At 40.0% G+C, this 25,938-nt stretch overlaps 1 protein-coding gene across 1 annotated transcript; it reads left to right on the forward strand.

The window, feature by feature from the left end:
* Positions 1–6,491: 6,491 nt before the first annotated feature.
* On the forward strand, positions 6,492–22,375 carry LOC309494433 (uncharacterized protein). The gene is made up of 10 exons (XM_082163786.1): positions 6,492–6,691; positions 16,623–16,770; positions 17,409–17,706; positions 18,244–18,421; positions 18,526–18,602; positions 18,697–18,877; positions 18,972–19,220; positions 19,690–19,861; positions 19,962–20,107; positions 20,427–22,375. The coding sequence occupies exons 3-10, from the start codon at positions 17,455–17,457 to the stop codon at positions 20,603–20,605; spliced, it is 1,434 nt and encodes a 477-aa protein (XP_082019912.1). The 5' UTR covers positions 6,492–6,691; positions 16,623–16,770; positions 17,409–17,454; the 3' UTR covers positions 20,606–22,375.
* The last annotated feature ends 3,563 nt before the right edge of the window (positions 22,376–25,938 follow it).

Here is a 25,938-nt window from a genome sequence, read left to right on the forward strand (position 1 = left end):
GAAGTTAAAGTAAAAAGTTTCCAGAAAAAATAATACTCAAGTAAAGTACAGATACTCAAAAAGTGTACTTAAGTAAATGTACTTTGTTACTCTCCACCTCTGCTCAGAAGATATAGCAAGAATATGAGGGGAGTTACAGAGAGTTAACCAATAAGATAGTGTACAACTTACATCATATATGAATAATATACATTGAATAACAAGGTCATATACTGTATATGGTCAGTTTCTGGCTATCCTACCACATGTACATTAGTAGCCTGGAGGACCCTTATACTGTGTTCATAATAGAGAATAGGAGACAGTACCTTCTTTCAGAACAAAGAAATCCCTCTGTTATATGCTTTTGCTGAGACTACCATACTAGAATTTCATAAAGCTACATATAGTAGGCAACAAATCCCCTCAGTCTGCTGACACCAATGAAATGAGCTTTAAGTGTCAATTTACAGGAGATCTGAAGACATCAGCATAATAAATGAGGTGAAAACCGGAACTATTGTCATGAAATAAAGAGTGTTTTCAGCAGATCTGTTAATATTGATGAGCCTCAGACTATCAACACTCATTCAACAAGCCATTCAGGATCATCAGCAGATTATCTCACTTTATTCTGAGTGTTTGCTGTTAGAAACACATTATTTGAGTCAGGATACATGATAAAAGCCTGTAAAACTGCTATATTGAAAGATATCTCACAATATAACATAAATCATCAATAATAAAACAAAATAATTAAATAACCTCTCTTTATGAACCTCTTCAGGGGCCGTATTCACAAAGAATTTTAAGGCTAAAAGTAGCTCCTAACTGGCGAATTTAGGAGCAACTCCTAAATATAATGGGCGTGTCACTCGTAACTTTAGGACTCCTAATTTTTTTGACTAAGAGTAATTCACGAAGCATTTTAGCCCTAAAAGTAGCACCTAAGCCTGGGATAGCTTAAAAGAAGTCGAGAGGACTCCTAACTCACTAAGACTCTAAGGCCCGCTATATTGGTCCAATCTGCCGGTTCGCCAATACACGGGGAAGGTATCATGTGTTCTGTCCTCACTCATGCAAAGTATTGGTTGGTTAGATTTGTAATACATTGATTATATGTATTGACTCCATAAATGAAAGGTTTTAATAATATCTGTGCCTCACTAAAAGTGAGCGAATGTTTAACTATTCCTTTAACCATTAAATGAACAATGTCAAAATCAGTTAGAATAACCAAATGTAACAATTTAATATTTCAGATATCAGAGATTAATTCCACAATCAATTCAAATATCTAGAACATGGTTATACATTGGTTACACCAAATAATCTTACCCAGCTTGTACCAGAGAGAGAGAGAGAGAGAGAGAGAGAGAGAGAGAGAGACCACCTATTCCATTCCTGTCCAGCAAAGAAGAGCCCAGACACCCGGAGCACACCTTCCTTTATCCCCTTGACCAGGTAACATGGGGGATGGGGGAGGCCACCCTCAAAATGGCTTCTTATTCAACAAAAGGGGGATGGCATTATCTGGACCAGTTTTCTCTAAACTTCTATAAACCTTATTTCCTTTTATTTTATCTATCTGGATATGAGATATCTGTACCACTCACTTTGAGACATTTCAAATGACACCAAAAACATAACAGTCAATGATAAACATTCACATTAAACCATGTTCTTGTATGAGTTGTTCTTAGTAGTGTGTGAGAGGAAGTCAGGCTGTGTGGGGGAGGTCGAATGTTAATTAGCCATCAGCAGTGGTGGAGCGTCAGGGCCAGCAAGGCCTTCTCTGCTGGCCTAAACACTATCAGAATCACTGGCTTGCATTGATGTAATATTTTTTTTTCCTGTGAATGTGTATTAAATGATTCCCAATAGTCTATTCTCTTAATTTCATAGCTTTTTTCTTGGTCGCGCTGCTTCCAGTAGTGTATTTTTATGTTAGAGCTTTTATCCAATCATATTTCAGTCTCAATGTGTTGCCACGATCAAATAAATCTGCCTTAAGGCCTTCAGAATCAATCGTGCAGGCGCCTGTTGCTTAAAAAGAATGGCAACGTAACGGTGCTCTTTAACCAATCAGATACTGATATCAGATTTAATCAACCAATCAGATTTCGAGATGGCGACACTGGGGCCATCTAGAAGGCTTAGAATAACGTCAGCCTTTTCACGTCCTTTCGATTGGATGGTCAGAACCCGTGCTATTATAGCTAGTCAGAGCAAACCGCAAACGGAATCTGTACAGTACAATATATAAAAGAATGTATAGCGATTAAATACAGCTTTTTTTTGGCATGTTTGGCGCTGACTGTCCCTGTGTCCACTGCTTCTGTCGAGCGGACATTCTCAGCCCTAAAGAGAATTAAAACGTATGACAGAAATAAGACTGGACAGACTCGACTTTCAGCATTAACCTCCATGGCGATAGAAATGGAATTGTTGGAACTGAAACGTACAAATAACTTGTACAACAGTGTAATTGAAGTCTTCTTGAGAAAAGAAAGGAGAATGGATTTTGTGTACAGAGAATCAGTTTTGGTGAGTAGGCTATAATGCATTTTATTTAGCCTACATTTGTTTATACAGCGAGTAAAACAACTAGTTTGGCTAACTCGGGCCCTGTTTTTTGCCCCATTTTTTCTGTGCTGAATATGATTTATGTTTTATTGTGAATTTATGATCGAAAAATATAATTTTTTTATTTTCATAAATTATATTATTTAAAAACTTTTTCATATTATCAAAATCGACTTTTTTAAATAAATAAATGTGGGTTTAAATTATTTTTTTTTTTATGAAAAATACTTTGTAGGCTATATATCACCTGAAAAGAAATGTACTATATTTTTATTGTTCAAAAGAAACATTTGGTAAACTTTTGCGTTTTCTTTCGTATAATTTGCACAAAAACACACACTTTGCCTTCATTTAAAATTGAATTGAATTTAATTTAAAACAATTCCGTGGTCGGAGAACTCAAACGGTAGCTACTAAAAAATCATCGACAAAATGCACGGAAAACCGAGAGCAGATGCTTCTGCTAGTGTGGCGCTGCTGTGGCTGGTTGCATAGCAACGACAGACGCCATGGGAGCGCAAGCAAGACCATAGACAGTAATGTTAGAGCAAGACGCGCTTTTTAAAGAAAGTGACGCGTTTTTAGACGCGATATGTGAACGGCCCATAGGGTTTTTTGCTTTAGTAATGGCATTAATTCTCGCTGCATGAGAGATACCGTCTGTGATGCAACAGCCTGTTGTACTGCGTTTATGTATAATATTGATGGTTTATATAGTCGTGGCGTAATAATGATGGTAGCCTATTAAGAGGTGGATTAATTCCACTGAAGGCCTAGGTGTGAAATGCACGCCCCGCCACTGGCCATCAGGGCCTTTTGCTTCATGCAGGCCTCAACCAGTATTTTCAGTCTTACAAGACCTATTCACAAACCGCTTTTTGTGGCATTTCACGTTGCGATGTTTTGAAATGCATATGCGGCGGCTACAGGAGCTTCCGATCGCGAGGTAACAATTTTGCATTGTAGGCATAACTAGGGATGCAATAACGCCACCAACAACAACCAAAACTAGGCTACTCATTACATGTAAACTAATTGTAACGTTTCATTGTGAATCAAATTAAAATGTTCTTCTCTTTGCAAATGTAGGCAGAGGCATATAGTGACAGATTAATTAAATAATGTTGCAAAGATATTGCATCAATCCATATGTTTCATTAGGCTACTAGGCTATTTGTTTTGCCTTACTCTTTATTCATTTAGGCTATTTATTCAGTTATTCATCATTTTCCGTCCTTCGCACTACTTGTGAAGCGCACGCATTCTCAGACCTCTCACCTGTCACTCATCATCGTAGGGGAGGTGTTTGGAATCATTACCGCGTTACAATCATCAGCCAATCAAGCTGGTCACTTCAGTCAAGCTCGTGCATGAGTAATGAAGTCATCCATAGCAACGAAGACTCGCTCTTAGTTTAGGAGTTGTCATTTTTCTTTACTAAGAGTAGGTCTGAAAGACGTTGTGAATAACTTTTAAGAGAAAACTCCAAGCTAAAATCTTTTAGTGCGATTTAGGAGTACTCCTAGTGGTAAGATAAAATGCTTTGTGAATACGGCCCCAGGCAAATAACTACAACACATAGGCCTAATATGTGAATCTAAATATAGTTTGACTTTATAATAACTATTAATTGCAATAAAGTAATTCCATCATTTACATGTTACATATTCATATGTACAGAAACTGACAATGATCATACAACTCTTAAAGGTGTCATGACCCACATTTTGCATTTTTCCACGAGAATCAATGTATGTTATGATTGCCTAACGATTATACACTGGCCGGGAAGCCGATATTTAAAAGTGAAGCGTTTGTTTACCTCAGGGTTTGTAAAATATCCCACGTGCACGCGCACTCAAATACATAGTTCCCACATGACGTCACAACATACGGGCATTTGCCGACCCGGCGCCATTTCTGAGGGCAGAACACAACATTCTTACAATGCAGAACATGAGAAGAAGAAGCTGAAACGGAAATTTTGTGATTAAAAAGTGAAAATGGTCATCTCCTGCTGGGTCAATGGATGTTCCAATCGTGCCGGAGGTTCAGTTAAATTTAGTTTTTTAGCATTTGCCGACCCGGCGCCATTTCTGTGGGCAGAACAATAGTAGAAGAAGCTGAAGCGAGTTAATTTCGTGATAAAAAGTGAAAATGGTGATCTCCTGCTGGGTCAATGGATGTTTAAATCGTGTCGGAGGTTCAGTTAAATTTGGATTTTACAGTATACCCGTCATTAGACTTCGTGAATGTGAGAAGACTAAGCTTTTGTCAGAACAACGACGGAGGTTATGGCTGGCGAGGATAAACAGGAAAGAAACTCCCTCAAAACACGCAAGAATTTGTTGTTTTTTATTGCGAGTGTACACAAATATAAGTTAACACTTTGCAGTTTGAATTATGTCCTGTATGAACAAAATGACGAGATATTAAAAACATACAAAAACAACATTGTTTCCACTGTTCGATCGCGGCCGCGACTCTCTCACTCTCACACACACATTCCAGCACGGCAATCTCAGATTATGTCCCTAAAGAACCCGCGTATAAAGTAGTTCCGCATTACATTAATTAATTTGCCCGCGAGTTTTATTTATTTTCATACCGTGTATATTCATATTCATGCACATATTTCCAGGCTCGGAATTGCTCACATGTATTAAAACTCCTAGCCAATACCAGATAATGATACACATGATAATACTGTATCTGAGGCAAAGCTGCATAATCAGTGCTCAGTGCTTCCTTTGTTAGCGCATACGGATCCACACCATTTATGACTGAAATGTTCGCATTGTACCTCTCTCTGTCTTGTGTTAATAGAATCTCTTTATAATCTCTGTCACTTTGTCTCTTCATGATTTTCGTAACATTATAAATGGAAAGAAATATTCGAAATTTGCTTGTAAAACTCATAGACAGTATGGTAAAACATTGTAAACACAGCAGCTTTTGCCCTCAAAGATGGCGTCTCCGGGGAGGTCACGTGACATTAATTGGCCTGTGGGAACTATGTATACGAGATTTTAGGCTTGTTCGACTTCATGCAGCTCTGCGCAGACCGATCGGTGGCTGACTTGAAGCAGTGCATGCCGGTTAGAAATTTTGTCCGACTTGATCCAGCGCCGACGCCACGTGACTGTGACGTATGCCATCAAAGTACCGCGAGAGTGATTCGAGAGTAGCCAGAGAACTCAGCCAGCGCAGCTTCTCAAGAGCGGCTGCACGAGGGCTGATGACGACACAGCTGTTCCACGATTGGCCGGATTCACTGCATGACAACGATCACGTGTGTTTCGTGTTTATCCGAACACCTTTAGTTCCTCTAATGCTCACAAATCAATTTTTTATAACAGTAAACACTCTTTTCATGTAGTTGCGATGTTATATTGTGTCATGTTTATTAAATTAAAACTGATTAAAAAACGTAGACTCCACTTCATTGATAGTAACTTATGTTGAACTTTATTCTTGTTCAAACAGACGTTGCATGAAGCTGTACATAAAGTATTGAATGAAAATGTCTCTGAAACATTATTTGGCAAAAATTGCATTTATTTCACTTCAGCTGTGGTAAAGTATGCGAACACCACGTGAGCGGTCACTACGGGAACCAGAAAGTGTCCGACTTCATGTCTCCGTTTGCAGCTCCTCCCCGCCTGCACGCAGCTACTCTCGCCGATCGGTTACATCCAGCCGCAGCCGATGTCGAACACACCTTTGGATTTCTACCCTGGCTTGACGTCAGGACGGTGGAGGATATGCCATATATGGACAGCGCAGCAGGAAGCCACGCCCTACCCCTCTCCCCCTCATATTCATTCGGCAAAGAAAGATGGAGAAACCAAGTGCACACCTGTGTTGCTCTGTGGTTGACTGCCATAAACAGCATTCTAATGTGTTTTCTCTACCCAAAACTATCAGGGATCAGTGGATGAAATTCATTTTTAATGACGCTGTCCCAACAACCCTTTCAACTGGCCTAACGTTTGGTGTCTGCGCTAAACATTTTACACAGGATTCATTTAGTAATTTGGGACAATATCAGGCGAAGTTGGCCTCGAAGCTCCGTTTGGGAAAAGGTGCCATCCCCACCATCAGAGACCTGCCTGAAATTGAAACGGTAAGACTGTGTTTTTATTGCTCTACTGTGTGTACGTTAACAAACATCAGCTAACTGCTAATGTGGCTATTGTATGTAACGTTAGCTTCGAGATAAACACGGTGAATGGACTCTACGAATGCTATCCACATCTTTCCACTTTGTTTTACACAACAGTAGTGATGGTACAGGAGTCCATGGTCAGTGGCTAAAACTGTTTGCTAGACCATATCGCATCGATATAGTTCAAATTTGCGCTCTGCTCCCCGCGCCTCCGCTCTTCCTTTTCCACTCTGCGTGCGTGTTTAGAGCATGTTATGTTATGAGAGATGAATTATGACTACTTCAGAAACCCCAGCACAATAGGAACTACCAGACAGTGACATTAGTGTACGCTGAAATAAAGTCTTTCACTTCAGAAAAACTGACTTTCTTGTCCTGTCAGCCGTTATCCTGTGCTCGGAGCGCACACTCAATACACGCGTAAATGCGGAGGCGCCCGCGCTGTGTATCGCCTCACTGATCAAGGGCAAAAGAAACTACGAGCATGCAACGCCGTTACGTTGAAAATTACACGAAATAAAAGTAAAGCAGGTACGATTTTCATTATATTCAACAGGAGCAGTTTCCATGTTTCATTAACAGTACTTGTTAGTATTGTGTATTCACCATGCCATGGTAACTGTTGTTTCCATGTTAACCCCCAAATGCCACTATTTTTCTTTGTGTTATTTTTTGTATTTTTAAATGACTGTAGTGGCTCATACCAACATTGTATTAACAAAAACTAGTTTGGGACTGCTATTTAATAGCTTTAGCATAGGCCTAATGTTTATTTATTAGTACTAGTCTTTACTATTAGTCATATTCTTACAATTCATGTTAAGTAAAGGGGAAAAGTATGTATATATGTATATATGTGTGTGTATATAGGCAAGTTATAACATGTTTACACAAAATGTGTTTATATATATGTAACGGAGTTTAAATAATGCTGTTAAATTCATGCATTAATTGGGAAAACTCGACATTGGCTGTTGCGTCCCTTGCATTTGTGTGCGTGATATTAAGGGCGGAGCTACGTCACCACCAGCAGAGTTTCACATCTCTCGCTGATGGTAAGTCGCATCAATAAGTGCTGCGTCATAAAAACTGAGTTTAGATTGTTTTCAAGTGTAAGGTTGGTCTTTTTAACTACACACAAGTTTACTTCATGTGCCTGTCAGTCCCTAGTTCTGTCAGTCGAGTCAAATGTGTTATTTGCGATGATGAAACGTGATGTGTGTGTGTTAACCTGCTTGTGAACTCCGAATCTCTGATTTCATTTAAGATCTATGAGCAACATTGATGCGTGATGCACTGCCTTTAACCAGCTTTTGGTCCTGTTTGTCCCAGGTATGTTTTATATTCGGATTTGTCATGGTCTGTGTAAGAATATATTAGTTGAACTGAGTGTTAGCATTATCACATGTGCTATGTGCTCTCACGTGCTCACACGTGCTGAACTGTGTAACTGCGCCATTTTAGGTGGCCGTTCTTTTCTTTCTGTATTCCAAAAATATACAAAATGATGGTTGCTTAAATTTAGTTTCTCTGTATTTGTGAATTTATGAGAAATGAGAACAGAGACAGTGATTTGTACTTTATTTCTTTAATGTATGTTTTATTTTGAGTTTAATTCCACTATACGATCACTTTGTAAAAATGTATATCCAGCAGAGTTTCACATCTCTCGCTGATGATCTATGAGCAACATTGATGCGTGATGCACTGCCTTTAACCAGCTTTTGGTCCTGTTTGTCCCAGTCTGTCTGTTGCAGGCTAAGTAAAGAGATCTTGAGTAACCATCCACCTGCTCTCCGTGTGATTCCATCCACACACAAACACAGACAGTCACATTGGTGCCGTGACCCGTTGTTTCTTCAATCAAGATGTTTCCTGAAGCGGCCGAGGGTTCATCTTAAAGCTTCCGCTGGAGTCAGGTGGACATAATTTTGCTCAGGAACAGGTTTTTTTTTTTTTTTTTTTTTTTTAAAAAAAAAAGAGACTATTTTTTTCATTCAGTGACTGCACTCAAGCAGTTTGCAACGTTTGCTTAGGACAATTTGCTATAGAGACAACAGCACATTTTATGTTTTTGATTTATTGTATTCATTTTTTTTACAAGTACTGATATTCATTATGAGTGGTTTTGATAATTATCACACTCCAGTCTGTGGTAGTAAAGGTAGAGGATGGGGTTTATTGAAAGTGCCAAAGACATTACAGTTCAGCGGGCCTGGTGTACAGAGTGAAGCTCATGTAGTCATAGACAGTAACACTTCAAATTCAGACCCATTAGTTTGTGAGGGCCCATCCACAAGTTATGAATCAGATGCTTCTAGAGGGCAACAGGGTGTGTTTTCGTCTACTCCATACCCTAACTCACAGCCACCAAATGTAATCACTGCAATGACTGACATAATCAGCCAAGTTGGTCAGCAAATTGCTGATAGCATTGTCACCAGACTAAGCCCAACACGTAAAGTTGACGCACATTCAGTTGACAATTCTTCCAAAAATGTGACTGCAGATGGATCAGCTTCACAAATGCTGGACCTGATACAAAGCCAGTTGTCCTTTTCCAGAAATGTGAGAGAACCTCCTAGCTTCAGGGGAGAAGTTTCTGATGCTGTTGACTTAAATGAGTGGATAGATACCATGAGAGACTATATAAAACGCAATAATTTGAGGAAAGAGCATCAAGCGGAGGAGATTATGGTCCATCTGAGAGGCAAAGCAAGGGATGTGGTCAAGTTTGGCATAAGAAACTGTGACATTGACATTGTGCATAACCCTGATGCAATCTTTAGTATTCTCAGGAAACACTTCGAAGCTGCTCCTTGTTCTCCTCTCCCACTGGCTGACTTTTATACCACCTTACCCAGACCAGATGAGGATGCCTATGAGTACTGGATCAGGCTAAACCGTGCAGTTGACGTCGCTGCTGAGCGCTTGAAAGAACAGGGTAAAGTACTGGATTGTCCAGGAACAGAGGTAACACGCATGTTCATCAGACACTGCCCGTGTAAAGAGCTTGCCATCACCTTTCGATCTAAAACAATTGCCGCATGGTCTGTGCGAGAAGTTCAAGATATTTTGAACGAATATCACTCTGATTCCAGTCTTGTACCAGCAGTAAGAAATGCAGCACCCACTAAAATTCCTGTGAACAGAACTGAAGTGGAACTGTCATCTGCAGTACTTCCAGCTCCTTCTGATGTTCAGCAGTCCAGGTCTTTGGAAGCGTCTGCTTTAGAACGAGTCATGAGCTTGTTGGAAAAAGTCCTGTTAAAAGAGTCTGCCAGCAAAGAGCCAAGTTCACGTGTGAAGCCCAAAGGAAGCCTGCCTCGAGTAAAAGGCCTCAATGACCTGCCATGCACTGTCTGTTCGAGCCCTGATCATTCTGGCCTCACGCATTGTCTTGAGAAAAAGTTGTGCTTCCAGTGTCACTCTCCTGACCATTCCCGCTTTGTCTGTCCTGAGAGAGTGAAATCTCTGTCTTCTCAAGGGCTGGGAAACTAGAAGATCTGCACTTAAGGGAGGACAGTGTGGATCATGAGTTTATTCCTCCAAACCAGTGTTGTATGAATGACCCAACCTCAGTTTATAGTCTTTCTAGTTCTGTTGAGCCTGCAGGGAAAACTTTAATTTTTCAGAACACGCACAGAGTACAGCGAATTGATAGTCTGTTTTACACACCGGCAACAGTATGGGGCGACCTTCAGCTGAAAGCTATGGTTGACAGTGGCTCCATGGCATGCACGATGAGTGAATCTGCTGAACGTCTCTTGTTACAGTACAAGCCTGATTTACGAAATTTCCCTGCCAGTGATGTTGTCATAATTGGTTGTGGTGGACAGCGTGTTACACCAAAAGTGATGTATGAGCTTGAGCTCTCAGTTTATGCCTGCAAGATGGTTGTTCCAGTTTTAGTGGTTCCAGGGCAAACCGACGATTTGATCCTGGGCAGCAATGCTATCAAGTGGGTGATTCAAAAAATGAAAGAGACCGACGGATACTGGAGACTCGTGTCCAGCCCGTTTAACTCTGAAGATGTTGAATGTCACCAATTCCTGTCTCTACTTTCAAATGTGGAACGATGGAAGGGTGAAGACATACCTGATAGAGTGGGCACTGCTAAGTTGAAGGAGAAAATAACTCTAGAACCGAACCATGAACATCTCGCTTGGGCTTAGCTTCCTGAGTCAACAGCTGTTTCTGTGGGGAGCACAGTCATTGTTGAGCCAACCCTCTGTAAATGCCGTCCAAGGAACGTGATCATAGGGAGAGTCATCACACCTATGTGGGGCAGTAGATGGGTGCCGTTCAAAATAATGAACCCTACAGACAATGTAATCATTCTTAAGAAAAACACAAAGATTGTGGATGTTTTTACTTGTATTGCTGTGGAAGAGTTGTCTACACCTGAGTCCCTGAAGAGTAACGTTCAGTGTGCTGCAAGTCCTGTAAATCATGTACGGACCAGTGATGAAAGGAGAAACGTGCTGGATAAGTTAGAACTGCAGGATTTGAATCTGGATGATTGTGAAGTGTCAGAGGAGTGGAAGGATAGACTTCTGAACCTCATTGAGAAGTATGAGTCAACCTTTTCACGTGGAAAAATGGATTGTGGAGAAGCCACCGACTTTGTCCACAAAATCCACTTGGTGGACGAGAAGCCATTTCGACTCCCTTATCGACGTGTAGCCCCCAGCCACTATGATAAGCTGCGCACTGCCTTGAGTGAGATGGAAGTTAAAGGCATTATAAGGAAGTCTCAGAGTGAATATGCATCGCCACTAGTTTTAGTGTGGAAAAAGAATGGTGACCTTCGTATTTGTACAGATTTTAGATGGTTGAATGCGAAGACAGTGAAGGACGCTCACCCACTCCCACATCAAGCGGATGCACTCGCAGCTTTGGGCGGTAACGTTTTCTTTTCAACCATGGACTTGACTTCTGGTTTTTATAATGTCCCCTTGTTTGAAGAGCATAAGAAGTACACTGCCTTTTCCTCTCCTTTCGGCCTTCATGAGTACAATCGTCTACCTCAGGGTTTGACCAACAGTCCAGCAACCTTTATGAGGATGATGATGTCCATTTTCGGGGATGAAAACTTCACAAGCCTTCTCTGCTACTTGGACGATCTGATGGTTTTCGCTCCAAGTGAGCAAGTAGCTCTTGACCGACTGGAACTTGTTTTCTCACGCCTGTCTAAGCACAACTTAAAGCTGGCACCAAAGAAGTGTATGTTCTTCAGGAGATCTGTCAGGTTCTTGGGACACATTGTCACTGGGAATGGTGTCCAGACCGACCCAGAAAAGGTGAAGGTGATCAGTGACATCCAGACTGCTGACCTCATGGAAGCAGATAGTATAACCCCTTCTCAAAAGAAGATCAGATCTTTCCTGGGTATGATTTTATATTATCAGCATTTCATTATAGACTGTTCTGCCAAGGCGAAACCTCTTTTTAGTCTCCTATCAGGTCAGTCACAGAAAAGAGCTCAGAGGAAGTGTGGTCGGATGAGGAAGCCACTCAGTGTCGTGAAGCTTTCACCTGAGGATTGGACTAGTGAATGTACTGCTTTTTCTGTACATTCTTTTTCTGTACAGAAAACATGCTTTTGAAACTTTAAAGCAAGACTTTCTGCACAGTGTTACTCTAGCACACCCAGATTTCAGTCATCCCTTTATTCTCTCTGTCGATGCTTCATTTGATGGCATAGGAGCTGTGTTATCTCAGGTCCCCCCTGGGGAGAAAATTGCACGTCCAGTCGCTTTTGCCAGCAAAACGCTCTCCAAGTCTCAGATGAACTACCCAGCACATAGACTCGAATTTCTGGCTTTAAAGTGGGCCGTTTCTGACAAGTTTAGCCACTGGCTAAAAGGGAGACATTTCACTGCATGGTCTGATAATAACCCCTTGACCTATATTCTAACCAAACCCAGATTGGATGCGTGTGAACAGCGATGGGTGGCGAAGCTCGCTGCTTACGACTTTGACCTGAAGTTTGTGCCAGGCACGAAGAACGTTGTTGCAGATGCCTTGAGCAGAGAGCCCTTTGTCAAGTCTTGTGTCAGCCATCGTCTGTTGAAAGAACCATACATTTCTCTCTTGGATGAGGTAAATGGTGTTGTTACTGGAACCGTGCAGGATGCCTTCCGTGTCACTACCAACTGTCAGAATGTGCAGGCTACCAGTGACGACGAAACTGAGAACGAGTTGCAGGATGACGTGAATGACTCATGTCCTGGATCTATTGATGCTGCTGAAGTTTCTGCTTTTCTGGGTGCTCACTGCGATGGTGGAGTTAGTCCATTGCCCGTGACAAGTCCAACGTCATTCCAGCTCCCTGATGAAGATCCATCTGTTGCAATCCCATTTTCCAGACTTGCAAACCTCCAAGAGCAGGACAACATAGTGGGTAGAGTCATCAACTATGTTCTGAGACATAAACGTCCTTCAAAGAGTGAGAAAGCAAAGGAGCCTAGCCCTGTGACAAACCTTTTGAAGCACTGGAAGAAGCTAAAGATTCGTAATCATGTGCTGTACAGAGTGAAGAAAGATCAACTGATGAATAAGAAACTCTTCCAATACGTTGTACCAGATTCCCTAAAGCATGATGTTCTCCGTGGTGTTCATGACTCAGCTGGACATCAAGGTGGTGCAAGAACTCTCTCCCTTGCAGCTGAAAGGTTCTTTTGGCCAGGAATGAGTAAAGACATCAAGCTTTATGTGAAAAACTGCCAGAGGTGTGTTGTCGGAAAAACACCAGAGCCAAATGCTCGTGCACCCCTTGAGCACATCCGCACCTCTGAGCCTATGGAACTAGTATGTATTGACTTCTGGAGTGCTGAACAGACTTCAGGGAAGGTCGTCGATGTCCTAGTAGTGACGGATCACTTTTCTAAGATGGCACACGCCTTTCCCTGTCACAACCAGTCGGCTAAGCAAGTTGCCCATCGCCTTTGGAATGACCTCTTCTGCATTTATGGATTTCCAAAGAGAATACATTCAGACCAGGGTGCAAATTTTGAAAGCAAAATCATTAAGAACTTGCTTGAGATGGCTGGTGTTCAAAAATCACACACCACACCATACCACCCTATGGGTAACGGTCTGGCAGAACGTTTTAATAGGACCTTGGGCAATATGATAAGAGCTCTCCCAGTGAAATCCAAGGCGAGGTGGCCACAGCTTCTAAGAACGTTAACCTTCAGTTACAATTGTACTGTGCATGAAACAACCGGGTTCGCTCCTTTTTATCTTATGTTTGGGCGTATCCCGAGGCTGCCGATCGACATCATGTTTCAGCATGTCCTTTGCGATGAGAGGGTGGTCAGCCACCATGAGTTTGTCACTGCACTGAGAAGAGATCTGAGCGCAGCTGCAGAAATTGCCCGGAAACACAGTCTCAAAGAGCAGAACCGCCATGCCATTCTTTACAATCGGAAGGTCAGAGGTTCACCCTTAGCAGTGGGAGATAGAGTTTTGCTGGCTAACCGTGGAGAGAAAGGCAAGAGGAAAGTTGCGGACAAGTGGGACTCTGTTTTGTATGAGGTTCAATCAGTGAGACCAGAAATTAATGTGTACAGGATTACAGATGTTCAGACTGGCAAAGGAAAAGTGGTGCACAGAAATCTGTTGCTTCCAGTGAATTTTTTATCCTGGGATGATGGTGAGGAAGAATCAGTTCGATCAGATTCCACTGGTGCTACCCGTGGCAGTGCTCTCGATTCCGCTCTGATGGATGATCCTGACCCTGTTTCAAAAACATCAGAATGGTTAATGCAGATGGATGGAACACATGACAGTGACGAAATGCAAGATGCCACTTGTGGTGGAGTTTCAGACATTCCTGATGAGATGACTCCTGAGTGCTCTGGCAATGATCAGTACAGTGCAGAACCTGAGCATGTTCCTGAACCTGCTGAGAGTATAAAGAGTTTACCTGCAACCAAGCCGAATGAGTACCCCAGTTGTTTGCAAGAAACTGATAACAGGCTTGCCCCTGTCATTTGCGAACAGCCCACAAGTACATATACAGGCCACATCACTACACGATTAGGGAGATCAGTTAAGCCCCCTAACAGACTTATTTGTGAAATTGATAGTCAGAAAATTGTGGAAAGTGATTCGCACAGTGATGCACAAGTTATTTTTCAAGGAACTAACTTTGTAGTGGAGTTGTTAAGGAACATTTTTGTTTAAAATGACTGAGTCTAAATGATGATTCATATCTAAGAGTCGACTATGATGTTAAGAGAATGACTTTGAAGTGAGTTTCTTCTCTGAGAAAGAATCTGAGAAGTTTGTTGTTTGCATCAAAAGATATTTGAAGAGCAGATACATTTGTAGCCACTAGGAGCGTGTAGACTGCACCTCCTATAGTCTGTGTTAAGTGTGGAACCTGGTACCATTCCATTCTTTCACACTTCCTGGGGAAGAGATAAATTCTGACATACTGTATTGTAAAGCTCTTTTACTCACACCTGTTTTTTTCATATTTTTTTTTCTGCAATCTTTACTGTATATTTAGTTTGTTACATATTCCGGTTCTAGCCCAATTTAGCAGAATTTAAGGGGGGTGTATGTAACGGAGTTTAAATAATGCTGTTAAATTCATGCATTAATTGGGAAAACTCGACATTGGCTGTTGCGTCCCTTGCATTTGTGTGCGTGATATTAAGGGCGGAGCTACGTCACCACCAGCAGAGTTTCACATCTCTCGCTTGATGGTAAGTCGCATCAATAAGTGCTGCGTCATAAAAACTGAGTTTAGATTGTTTTCAAGTGTAAGGTTGGTCTTTTTAACTACACACAAGTTTACTTCATGTGCCTGTCAGTCCCTAGTTCTGTCAGTCGAGTCAAATGTGTTATTTGCGATGATGAAACGTGATGTGTGTGTGTTAACCTGCTTGTGAACTCCGAATCTCTGATTTCATTTAAGATCTATGAGCAACATTGATGCGTGATGCACTGCCTTTAACCAGCTTTTGGTCCTGTTTGTCCCAGGTATGTTTTATATTCGGATTTGTCATGGTCTGTGTAAGAATATATTAGTTGAACTGAGTGTTAGCATTATCACATGTGCTATGTGCTCTCACGTGCTCGCACGTGCTGAACTGTGTAACTGCGCCATTTTAGGTGGCCGTTCTTTTCTTTCTGTATTCCAAAAATATACAAAATGATGGTTGCTTAAATTTAGTTTCTCTGTATTTGTGAATTTATGAGAAATGAGAACAGAGACAGTGATTTGTACTTTATTTCTTTAATGTATGTTTTATTTTGAGTTTAATTCCACTATACGATCACTTTGTAAAAATGTATATCCAGCAGAGTTTCACATCTCTCGCTGATGATCTATGAGCAACATTGATGCGTGATGCACTGCCTTTAACCAGCTTTTGGTCCTGTTTGTCCCAGTCTGTCTGTTGCAGGCTAAGTAAAGAGATCTTGAGTAACCATCCACCTGCTCTCCGTGTGATTCCATCCACACACAAACACAGACAGTCACATATATTCAATGTAAACTTTGATGATCATAATTAATCAATCGCAAATAACAATATGGGCAATTATGATTTTTGTCATAATCATGCAGCCCTAAGGTGAAGAAACCTGTTTATTATTTATTCATTTGATTTTGCAACTGTTCACTGAAATAGCTGGTTTCAATAAAACTACTTTTAACATGTCATATTTGGCTTTGACTGAACATTTGCTCTCAGTTTGCTGAAAAAAATATCGGGATATATTTCGTATATCGATATTCAGCCTAAATATATCGAGATATGACTTTTGGTCCATATCGCCCAGCCCTAATAATTACACTCATATTTTTTTTTTTTTTTTTTTTTTTGAATTGTAATTGTTTTTTTTTATTATTTCATTATGCCATTATTAGGCTAGCACATCTCATGCAGTGTCTGGTACCAGTACTGTCGTTTCATCAAACGTTAGAGATGTTGGCTGCCAGACTGAACCCGTGGTGCTGGCATCAACTGGAACGCAACTGTCTTTTAAAACTTTGCAACCACACTTCCGAAGTGAAGGTATGTAGACTTTATTTTTTTTTTTTAACTAAAAAATGACAAAGAGTGTCACATTATTCATGCAAGAACATTTTTTTTGATTGTGTTGTCATGTCTATCTGTTTCTCTGCATAAAAGGAACCCAGACAAAAGTCAAGACCACTACTGATGTAGGCATCTGCACATCACCATCTACATTACATCCTGTCCATCCATGGTCCTCAACACCAATAAAGCCACGTATAAAGAGGCCTCGTCTCATGGAGGTGGATGAAGATGAGGCCAGTACTGTAGAGGCTAGCTCCTCTTTTGTGGCACCAGAAGCAGATGACTCCACGTATAACCCCGCAAATTCAGTTAATGTGTTTTAGTCAGTCAATGGAAACATTGTAAGTTATTCTGATTTAAGAAAAATTGCCTGATTACTATTCAACATGTTTTTGTCCTATTTCACTAACTGTTTTTAATTATATATCATGTTAATCCTTATGTGAGTACTGATGTATTTGATTATAAACCAGGGACATTTGTCTGTATGCTAAGAACTGCTAAAATTTGTAATGTTTGGTATTCCCTTTTCAATTGACTTGGACCTATATATCTAAACCTGCATTTATACATTGTACTTGCATGTGACTGTTTTCACTCTGTCAATGTAGGGAAGACACCATTCCCCTTCCTGAACAGTCATCGGCCATTCCCAAAATGAGAAAGCTGTTGGTCTTTGAAGAATGCCTCATGGAGCTTTTTGAGAAGTGCCCAGTGTGTACAAAAGTTTGTGAGGTCAAGACAAGACTGAGAGGTACATTCATGGAAGTTTGGCAGAGATGTCCACATTGCCAGTACCAACGACGGTGGAAGAGTCAGCCAGTTATTGGAAACTCCACACCAGCGGGAAATTTACAGCTTTCTACAGCCATCTACGTGTCTGGTGCTTCTTTCTTCAATATACAGAAGGTATGTCCAAGGAGTTTGTCTAATATTGTTATCATAGCTTCAAAAACCATTAATTGTGGTAATGGAATGCTCTTCATTAAATGGCTGAGGTTGGGGGCTCATCTACTTGATGTTGCATAGTGCAGTGATTAATACCCCCTTAGTCCTCAACGCACACTATCCTTTATATATTTGGTTATTAACAGCAGCAACACGCCTTATTTGGTTTCAATTGGTCTTTCCGAAGCTCTCCAGTAGTCTCCTCATGACCAAATCATTTTGTATTTACTGTTATATAGCAGCAACACTTCAAAAGTCTGTGGGATTGTCTACCTGGTGGACTAAAGTTGAGTCAGCCCTGTCAAAAGGAAGTTTGTTTAAAGTGATACACCACCATTTCTGGATTTTTGTCTTTTCATGTAAAACCCAAATAGCAACACTGCTTGTTATAAGATTTAGACTCACCACAATTTTCTTCTACATATGCAATGTTAATAAAATATGTTTATCAACATGTATACCCATTAAATGTGATTTGTTTTGTTTTCTTCATGACAGGTCTTCAAGGCCATGCAGTTGCAGATGCACAGCTACAGACAGTTCCGAAGACATTGCCGCAACTTTATCGAGCCCGCTGTGCTTCACAAGTGGAAGAATGATCAGGCAGCCGTCTTGCAACAGCTGAGTACAGACGGGAGTGCTATTCTTGGTGGCGATATGAGGGCTGATTCACCAGGCAATTGTTTTTATTTTTGAAAATCTTAATACAGGAAAATAGTGGATTAATGCACTTTTTTTGCATTATTTTCATCAATAACATTTATACAATAATGTGTTCAGGACATAGTGCAAAGTTTGGAAGCTACACCATGATGGACTTGAACAAAAACACAGTCATCGACATCCAGCTAGTCCAGGTAACTGACTAAATCACATAAATTATGAGATGCCTTTGCCGTATTAGCCTTAATGTATTAAATGTAATCCACTCATATACATATTTCGTAATAGAGCAACGAGGTTGGAGGTAGCGTGAACATGGAAAAGGAAGGTTTGAAGAGGAGCCTTGCAGTCATCACAGAGTCTGGAATTAAGTTGGACTGCATCGTATCGGATCGGCTCCCCCAGATCCAGAAATTCCTCACTGATGCCAAAATAACTCAGTACTATGATGTCTGGCACTTTGAGAAAGGTGTTTGACATTTACTTATTTCATTCATTATGGCAAATGTTGACCTATGTTTAATTGCCCTGGCCATTATTTTATATTTTCAATGTTTTTGTAGGTATGGGCAAAAAATTGACGGCTATTTCTAAAACAAAGGACTGTGAAAAGGTGAAAAAATGGTTGCCGATGATAAAGAACCAGATCTACTGGATTGCGGCTTCATCGACCTCTGGGCCAGAGAGGATCGCCAAGTGGTTGTCTGTGATAAACCACCTACAGGACATCCATAACCACGATGACCCCCTGTACCCAGCCTGTCGTCATGCTCCACGTGTGTCGACGGACAAGGAGAAATGGTTGAAAGCAGGTAATTTTATTCTGGTAACACACAAATCCAAATGGCCTACAAAATATTGTAATTTATGAATTCGATAAAACAGATACCTGATTAAAATGCAATAGAATATCTATAATTCTAAAAGATAATTAAATTCATCATATTTCATTCTATTATAAGCAGCAATTATATTTAAAATATATATGTATTTTGTATGTGATCCCCATTCTTATAAGCTAAAAATAGCTTCTGGTGGAGTCCTGTTTTTACAAACAACAATAATAAATTAAAAACCACATAATTTTCCATATGTGGTGTTGTAAAATAAAAACGAGTGAATTTTGAATTGTAAAAACTGTACGTAGGTATTATACTGTATTGGTTTCTAAGTATGAACACAGCTTAACCTATAACCATTGTTTTATATTCATCAAGTAGGTCACAATCAAAAAGTTGCATAAAGTTGTTGTCCAATATTTTTTTTTCATCAAACTATTAGGAACACCAGTTCATTATAAGTTGGAGAAGCTGTTTACAAGCAAGAGAGTCCTGAAAGACGTGTCAAAGCTAAGCCCCCATCACCAAACGTCATCGCTGGAGGCTTTTCACTCAGTGGTCATTCGATTTGTTCCAAAAAGTGTGGCATTTCCATTCTTGGGAATGCTATGCAGGTAAATAATAATGGGTCTTAATGTTTGTGAAAATGTTCAATATCGAGCCCCAACATCCGTAATACACAGTGACGACATTTGTGAATTTCTCTTTCCAAAGACTCTACCTGTCTGCGATGCACTATAATGAGAACGCTGACCGTCCACAAAGGCAGGCTGATGGGAAACCTTCATTCAAACTTTACTGGCCAAAAGGAAGAAAAGGGACATGTACAGTAAAGCCACTGAAAGAAGAGCCGACAATCAGTAAGTTAACTTATGAATTATTTATTATTGCACACTGATCAAACATAGACAATATATATATATATATATATAAAAATAATGTGATAAATTACAATATAAAATGCAGATGTATAATTACAATTATTTGGACTTGTACAACACCATATAAACAGACTTTTGAAACCTATCTGACCTTAATCTGTGAACATAACATTTACATATACATGTGATGCTGTATTAAAAAAAAAAAAATTAAAAAAATTAAAAGTGAATGTTGATGACAATTTAAAAATGGGCTGTTTTGTTTATTAATCCAAAGAATGTCTGTTCTTGCCTTCAGACTATGTGGATGAGCTGATGCACCTGGTTTTTGATGTGGTGTTTCCTGACCCAGAACCTTTCGTCAGTCAGCTCAAGCAGATACCTGTGCCAGACTCACTCTGCTCTCAGTTTGAAGCACCAGCAAAGGAAGACGTTGTAGCCCGCTATGTGTCACGCTTCAATCGAGCGGGACCCTGAAGCCTGTACAGTTGTGTTCAAAATAGTAGCAGTCCAACATCACTAACCAGATCAATCACTGTTTTTGGTAGAAATTATATTTCTACATGGCAAATAATTTACTAGTAGGTGTAGTAGAGTAATAGAAAAACAACAGACCCAACAGTCATGACATGTATGCTGCTAATTCTGTATAATTGAATCATTAATTGAAAGGGGTGTGTTCAAAATAATAGCAGTGTGGAGTTCAATTAGTGAGGTTAATCATTCTGTGAAAAAACTAGCGTCAATAAGTGGCCCTTATTTAAGGACGAAGGCAGTACTGGACTGTACATGGTGGTTATAGTGCATTTCTCTCTGAAGATCTGAATAAAATGGGCCGTTCCAAACATTGTTCAGAAGAACAGCGTACTTTGATTAAAAAGTTGATTGGAGAGGGGAAAACTTATAAAGACGTGCAGAAAATGATAGGCTGCTCAGCTAAAATGATATCAAATGCTTTAAAATGGCAACCAAAACCAGAAAGACGTGGAAGAAAACGGAAAACTACCGTTCGAATGGATCGAAGAATAGCCAAAATGGCAAAGACTCAGCCAATGATCAGCTCCAGGGTGATCAAAGAAGATCTAAAGTTACCCGTGAGTACTGCAACAATTAGAAGACGCCTATGTGAAGCCAAGCTATCGGCAAGAAGCCCCCGCAAAGTCCCATTGTTGAAAAAACGACATGTGCTAAAGAGGATACAATTTGGCCTAAAGAGAAATGGCGCAATATTTTGTGGACTGATGAAAGCAAGATTGTTCTTTTTGGGTCTAGGGGCCGCAGACAGTTTGTCAGACGACCCCCAAACACTGAATTCAAGCCACAGTACACTGTGAAGACTGTGAAGCATGGTGACACAAGCATCATGATATGGGGATGTTTCTCATACCATGGTGTTGGGCCTATTTATCGTATACCACGGATCATGGATCAGTTTGAGTACATCAAAATACTTAAAGAGGTCATGTTGCCTTATGCCGAAGAGGAAATGCCCTTGAAATGGGTGTTTCAACAAGACAACGACCCAAAACACACCAGTAAGCGAGCAACATCTTGGTTCCAGACCAACAAGATTAACGTTATGGAGTGGCCAGCCCAATCCCCGGACCTTAATCCAATAGAAAACCTGTGGGGTGACATCAAAAATGCTGTTTTTGAGGCAAAACCAAGAAATGCAGAGGAACTGTGGTCTGTAGTGCGATCGTCCTGGGCTGGAATACCTGTTCACAGGTGCCAGAAGTTGGTCGACTCCATGCAACACAGATGTGAAGCAGTTCTCAGAAACCGTGGTTATACAACTAAATATTAGTTCAGTGATTCACAAGAAAGCTAAATCTTCAAGCATTTTTCATTTTATACAGTAAATGTTTGACTTTGTAAAGAAAAATGCAGACATTGCTATTTTTTTGAACAGCCTAATATTCCCTTTTCTTCACTTTCTATAAAGTAATAACAAATTTGATAAATTTTTCTTCATGTTTTGATCTTGAATAGAATGTGCAGTGTTCCCAATGCATTTTTGTGTATTGAAATAAAAGTTATTATTAGGATTTTGAGCTTTACTCACTTTTTTAAACACACTGCTATTATTTTGAACACAACTGTATATCCTCCATCTGAATCGGGGAACTCACGGCGGATACGCAGCACCACACATGCAGGAATGACCACCCTGATCTTGTGTCCAAGATGTCCCCAGCACCAACTCACAAAGCACTGATATGATAAGTGCCTGTATTCACTGTAAATAGGATGTACAATGTTTAAAAAAAAAAATATTTAAGTTTGCATGTTTTAAAAAAAATAAAGCAACGTTTAAATTGCAGGTGTTTGTTTCTTCAAATTGTACTTATTGCAAGAACTTTTGTAAATATTATTGTGTTCTATATCCAATTGTAGATTACCAGTAAAGTTGCAATTATTAGTGTACATGCAATGATCAGACTGAACAAGCATCTTAGTTTTCCTATTGTTGTGTTGAATAAGGTTGGCAATGCCAATAATCTTTATTCAATTAGTGTTTACAGTTGCTGAATAAAACTTGCCTTTCACTGCCTCCAATAGGCAGATGTCCATAGTCCTGCATATAAATGTTTCTTGCATTTTGAAGAGAATAGATGTTCAAACACACTGGGTCTAATCCAGGATGCTGAATCATACACATGGGAGGAGTCTGTATCTGATTCATCCTTCTTATAACCTGTGATATAAATAAAAATAAAAATATATATATATATATTTACATATATGAACAAAAAAGTAGGTTACAATGCTTGTATGCAAACGAATGACTAGATGATTTTGATATATCTGTCAAATTACAAAAACACTGCTAGGAGTAGACAAGAGTGAGATTGTGACATTGACACTTTGATGCATAATGTCCACTACAGTGTCAGGAGTCAGGATGGTATTTTAGCAAATGAGCCACTTCACTGGACATTAGTGAATCATCTAATACACTGTGACTCACTGAAAAGTACATAAATATAGTTTAAAATATGATACATTGTTATTATGAAGTTTGCCCTCAGTGATAAACAGACAAGAAAATGATACAGCTATATTTTCATAGAATTGTATATTATATAACTATGACAACATATCATTGTATTGATTTTTTATAGAATAGATAACGATACATAGATAAATAAAACAAACAGTCAAGTAATAATAAACATAAAGAAAAACAACACGTTACCTGTCTAAAGAAGAAAAATATTGAATGTCTAAATAACGTGAAACAAGGCAAAAACAGCACATGATAGTAAACGTCTCATCTCAATAACCACTGTAAGCTGATAAAATAAGTAGACTACATCTCCGTTAATGTAATCGACATTAAATAAAAGGTAAACCTATGTGGGAGAAAATAGCAACAAACGTTTTAGCTCGTTACCGATGTTAATGTATGTCTCAGTCAAAATGATTGTCTTTACCATTCAGAGACATCTTGATGTAGACGTCCTTCCAACAACTCTACATCTTCCCTTTCCAGCTCTGGTTCAGAGTCCGGCTCAAACATGTAGGGTTGAATCCCGTAGGTCGCGGCCGAGTCGGGTTCATTCACCACTTGCGCCATGATGTCAGTTTGTAATGATGCTGAAGTTACCTGCGTGTCAACCCCCCTCCTTCCTTCAACCAATCAACGCGCCCATCATTTGCATTATTAAAATGAGCGTCCATGACAGCCAAAACATCGCATTGATCTCGCGAGACAATAATGCCTTCAGAAATAAGGGTAAAAGTAGGTCTGTGTTTATTTTTTTTCCACTTTTCTTTTTTAGAAGGGCCTGAAATACTATAATACAGCAGTAGGTATCCAATGTAATACTAGGTTATGACTCCTTTAAATGTAAGGAGTAGAAAGTACCGATATTCAAGTTAAAATGTAAGGAGTAAAAGTAAAAAGTAATAATAAAAATAAATAGTAAAGTAAAGTAAAAATATCAGAAAAATCTACTTGAGTACTGTAACGAAGTATTTGTACTTCGTTACTTCCCATCTCTGTACTAAACAGATTGACTATTTCTATCAGACGTCTACAGAAGTTCTTATTGAGAGTCAACAGATGTTTAGATGATGGTTGAAAATGTTTTCTTTGAGGTCCCCATCATGGTGATCAGCGTTTGCTTTAGTTGGGCTCTTGACCCTTAACTTTTGTTAAATTGCTTATTTTTCAGCAATTGCAGGGGTGACTATCATTCTGTTGCGCATAACCGAGGAACATCTGAGGAATCCTGGTTATTCATAAGCTGCCGTTTCACACTGCACATTCCTAAATCCCGGGCTAAAGTCCTTATTTGCGGTGTCAATAATATTGACTGGACAAACACAGCACGTGACCCGTTTACATAAAGGCTCTAGCATTGCTGTCCTCATACCACATTGCTGACTGTAATCAAGTTTTCAAAAGTGAACTTTTTGAAGGCAAGAATGACGGTCTCTTCTTGACACGTCCCCCCGATTGCCCGCGAGCTTCTCCTCCTGTCCATACGGTAATCTCTCTACTGTGCGACAGAGAGTCGCGTGGTTATGAATCAATCGTTAGCCTACTTTTACAAAAACTGCTTCTACAGGGCCATAGCGTAAGATACAAGGTAATGGAGCCTTTTATACTTTTTCATGTTTCTTTAGAAATAAATAATGGACAAATGGAGTCTTTAAAGCCTCAGATGTAAAGTTATTCACAGTCAAAGTGACGCCAAAATGAATGGGAGTCAATGGAATGCTAACAGCAGGTGATGGTCTGCTAATCAATGACAGCGCCCGGGGAAAATTCAGTTTATTCCGAATGATTGCCCCCTTGGGTCCGCCTTGCTCTGATGTCATGCTAACATATGTCAAAAAACTCTCGAGAGCGCAAGGCGGATGTGTCGAATTCTGCAGTCGAGCGCAGTTGCTCTCCACCGACTGCGCTGATCAAAAGCATGATGGGAAACGACTTGCTGACGACACAGCTTAATGATCATTAGCTAAAACAACCGTGATGAATTGTTCTTTTTTTAAAAATTATTTTAAAACTATGTTTTATGTGTATACGTTATGTGTGAATATTCTCAAACTATCTGACAGTGCGATCTCAATGGGTTATGCATTGCAATTTTTATTTAAAGAAAACGTGTCGTATTAAAGGTGGTATCAGTGATTTCAGGCCCAAACATAAATGTTCACATTCATCTAATCTTACCTAACGATCCGCTAGCTGCCCACCCCATAAGCATGCCATAAAAAAAAACGCGTCTCTGTAGGCAGCCTAGGCTCGTCATAGGCAGCCGTGCACGAGCGCAAAACCTCACAACACCCACCCCTGTCAGTGATTGGTTGGAACACTATTTGTTTGGGTTTTGAGTGTTTGGCTAAACTGGGTGAAGACAACTGTTTTTGTGTGCAGATCTCAGAGCCTAGGCTGCCTACAGAGACGCGTTTTTTTTGACGGCATGCTTATGGGGTGGGCAGCTAGCGGATCATTAGGTAAGATTAGATGAATGTGAACATTTATGTTTGGGCCTGAAATCGCTGATACCACCTTTAAAGAAAAAAAAGATTGATAAACATGTTTTTGGAATGGAATTAAATACATACTCTGGGCGTCTTGTTCATTATATTTATTTTTATTTAAAAGCAACAGAACTTAAAACACATCCAGTTTTAGCAACACTGTGCACAAGCGTGAATCCCGCGATATCCATTTTTGATCTCGCAGCTGTCTGATCCACTGCGAGAAGAGAGAACTGTCCGGTTTGCCTGCACTTTTCACGGCAGCCGCCTACTCACATCTCAGGCGAGGCAAGGCGCATCTCAAACAAGCC

The sequence above is a fragment of the Leuciscus leuciscus genome, assembly GCF_965113295.1.
Source record: "Leuciscus leuciscus genome assembly, chromosome: 1".
NCBI lineage: Eukaryota > Metazoa > Chordata > Actinopteri > Cypriniformes > Leuciscidae > Leuciscus > Leuciscus leuciscus.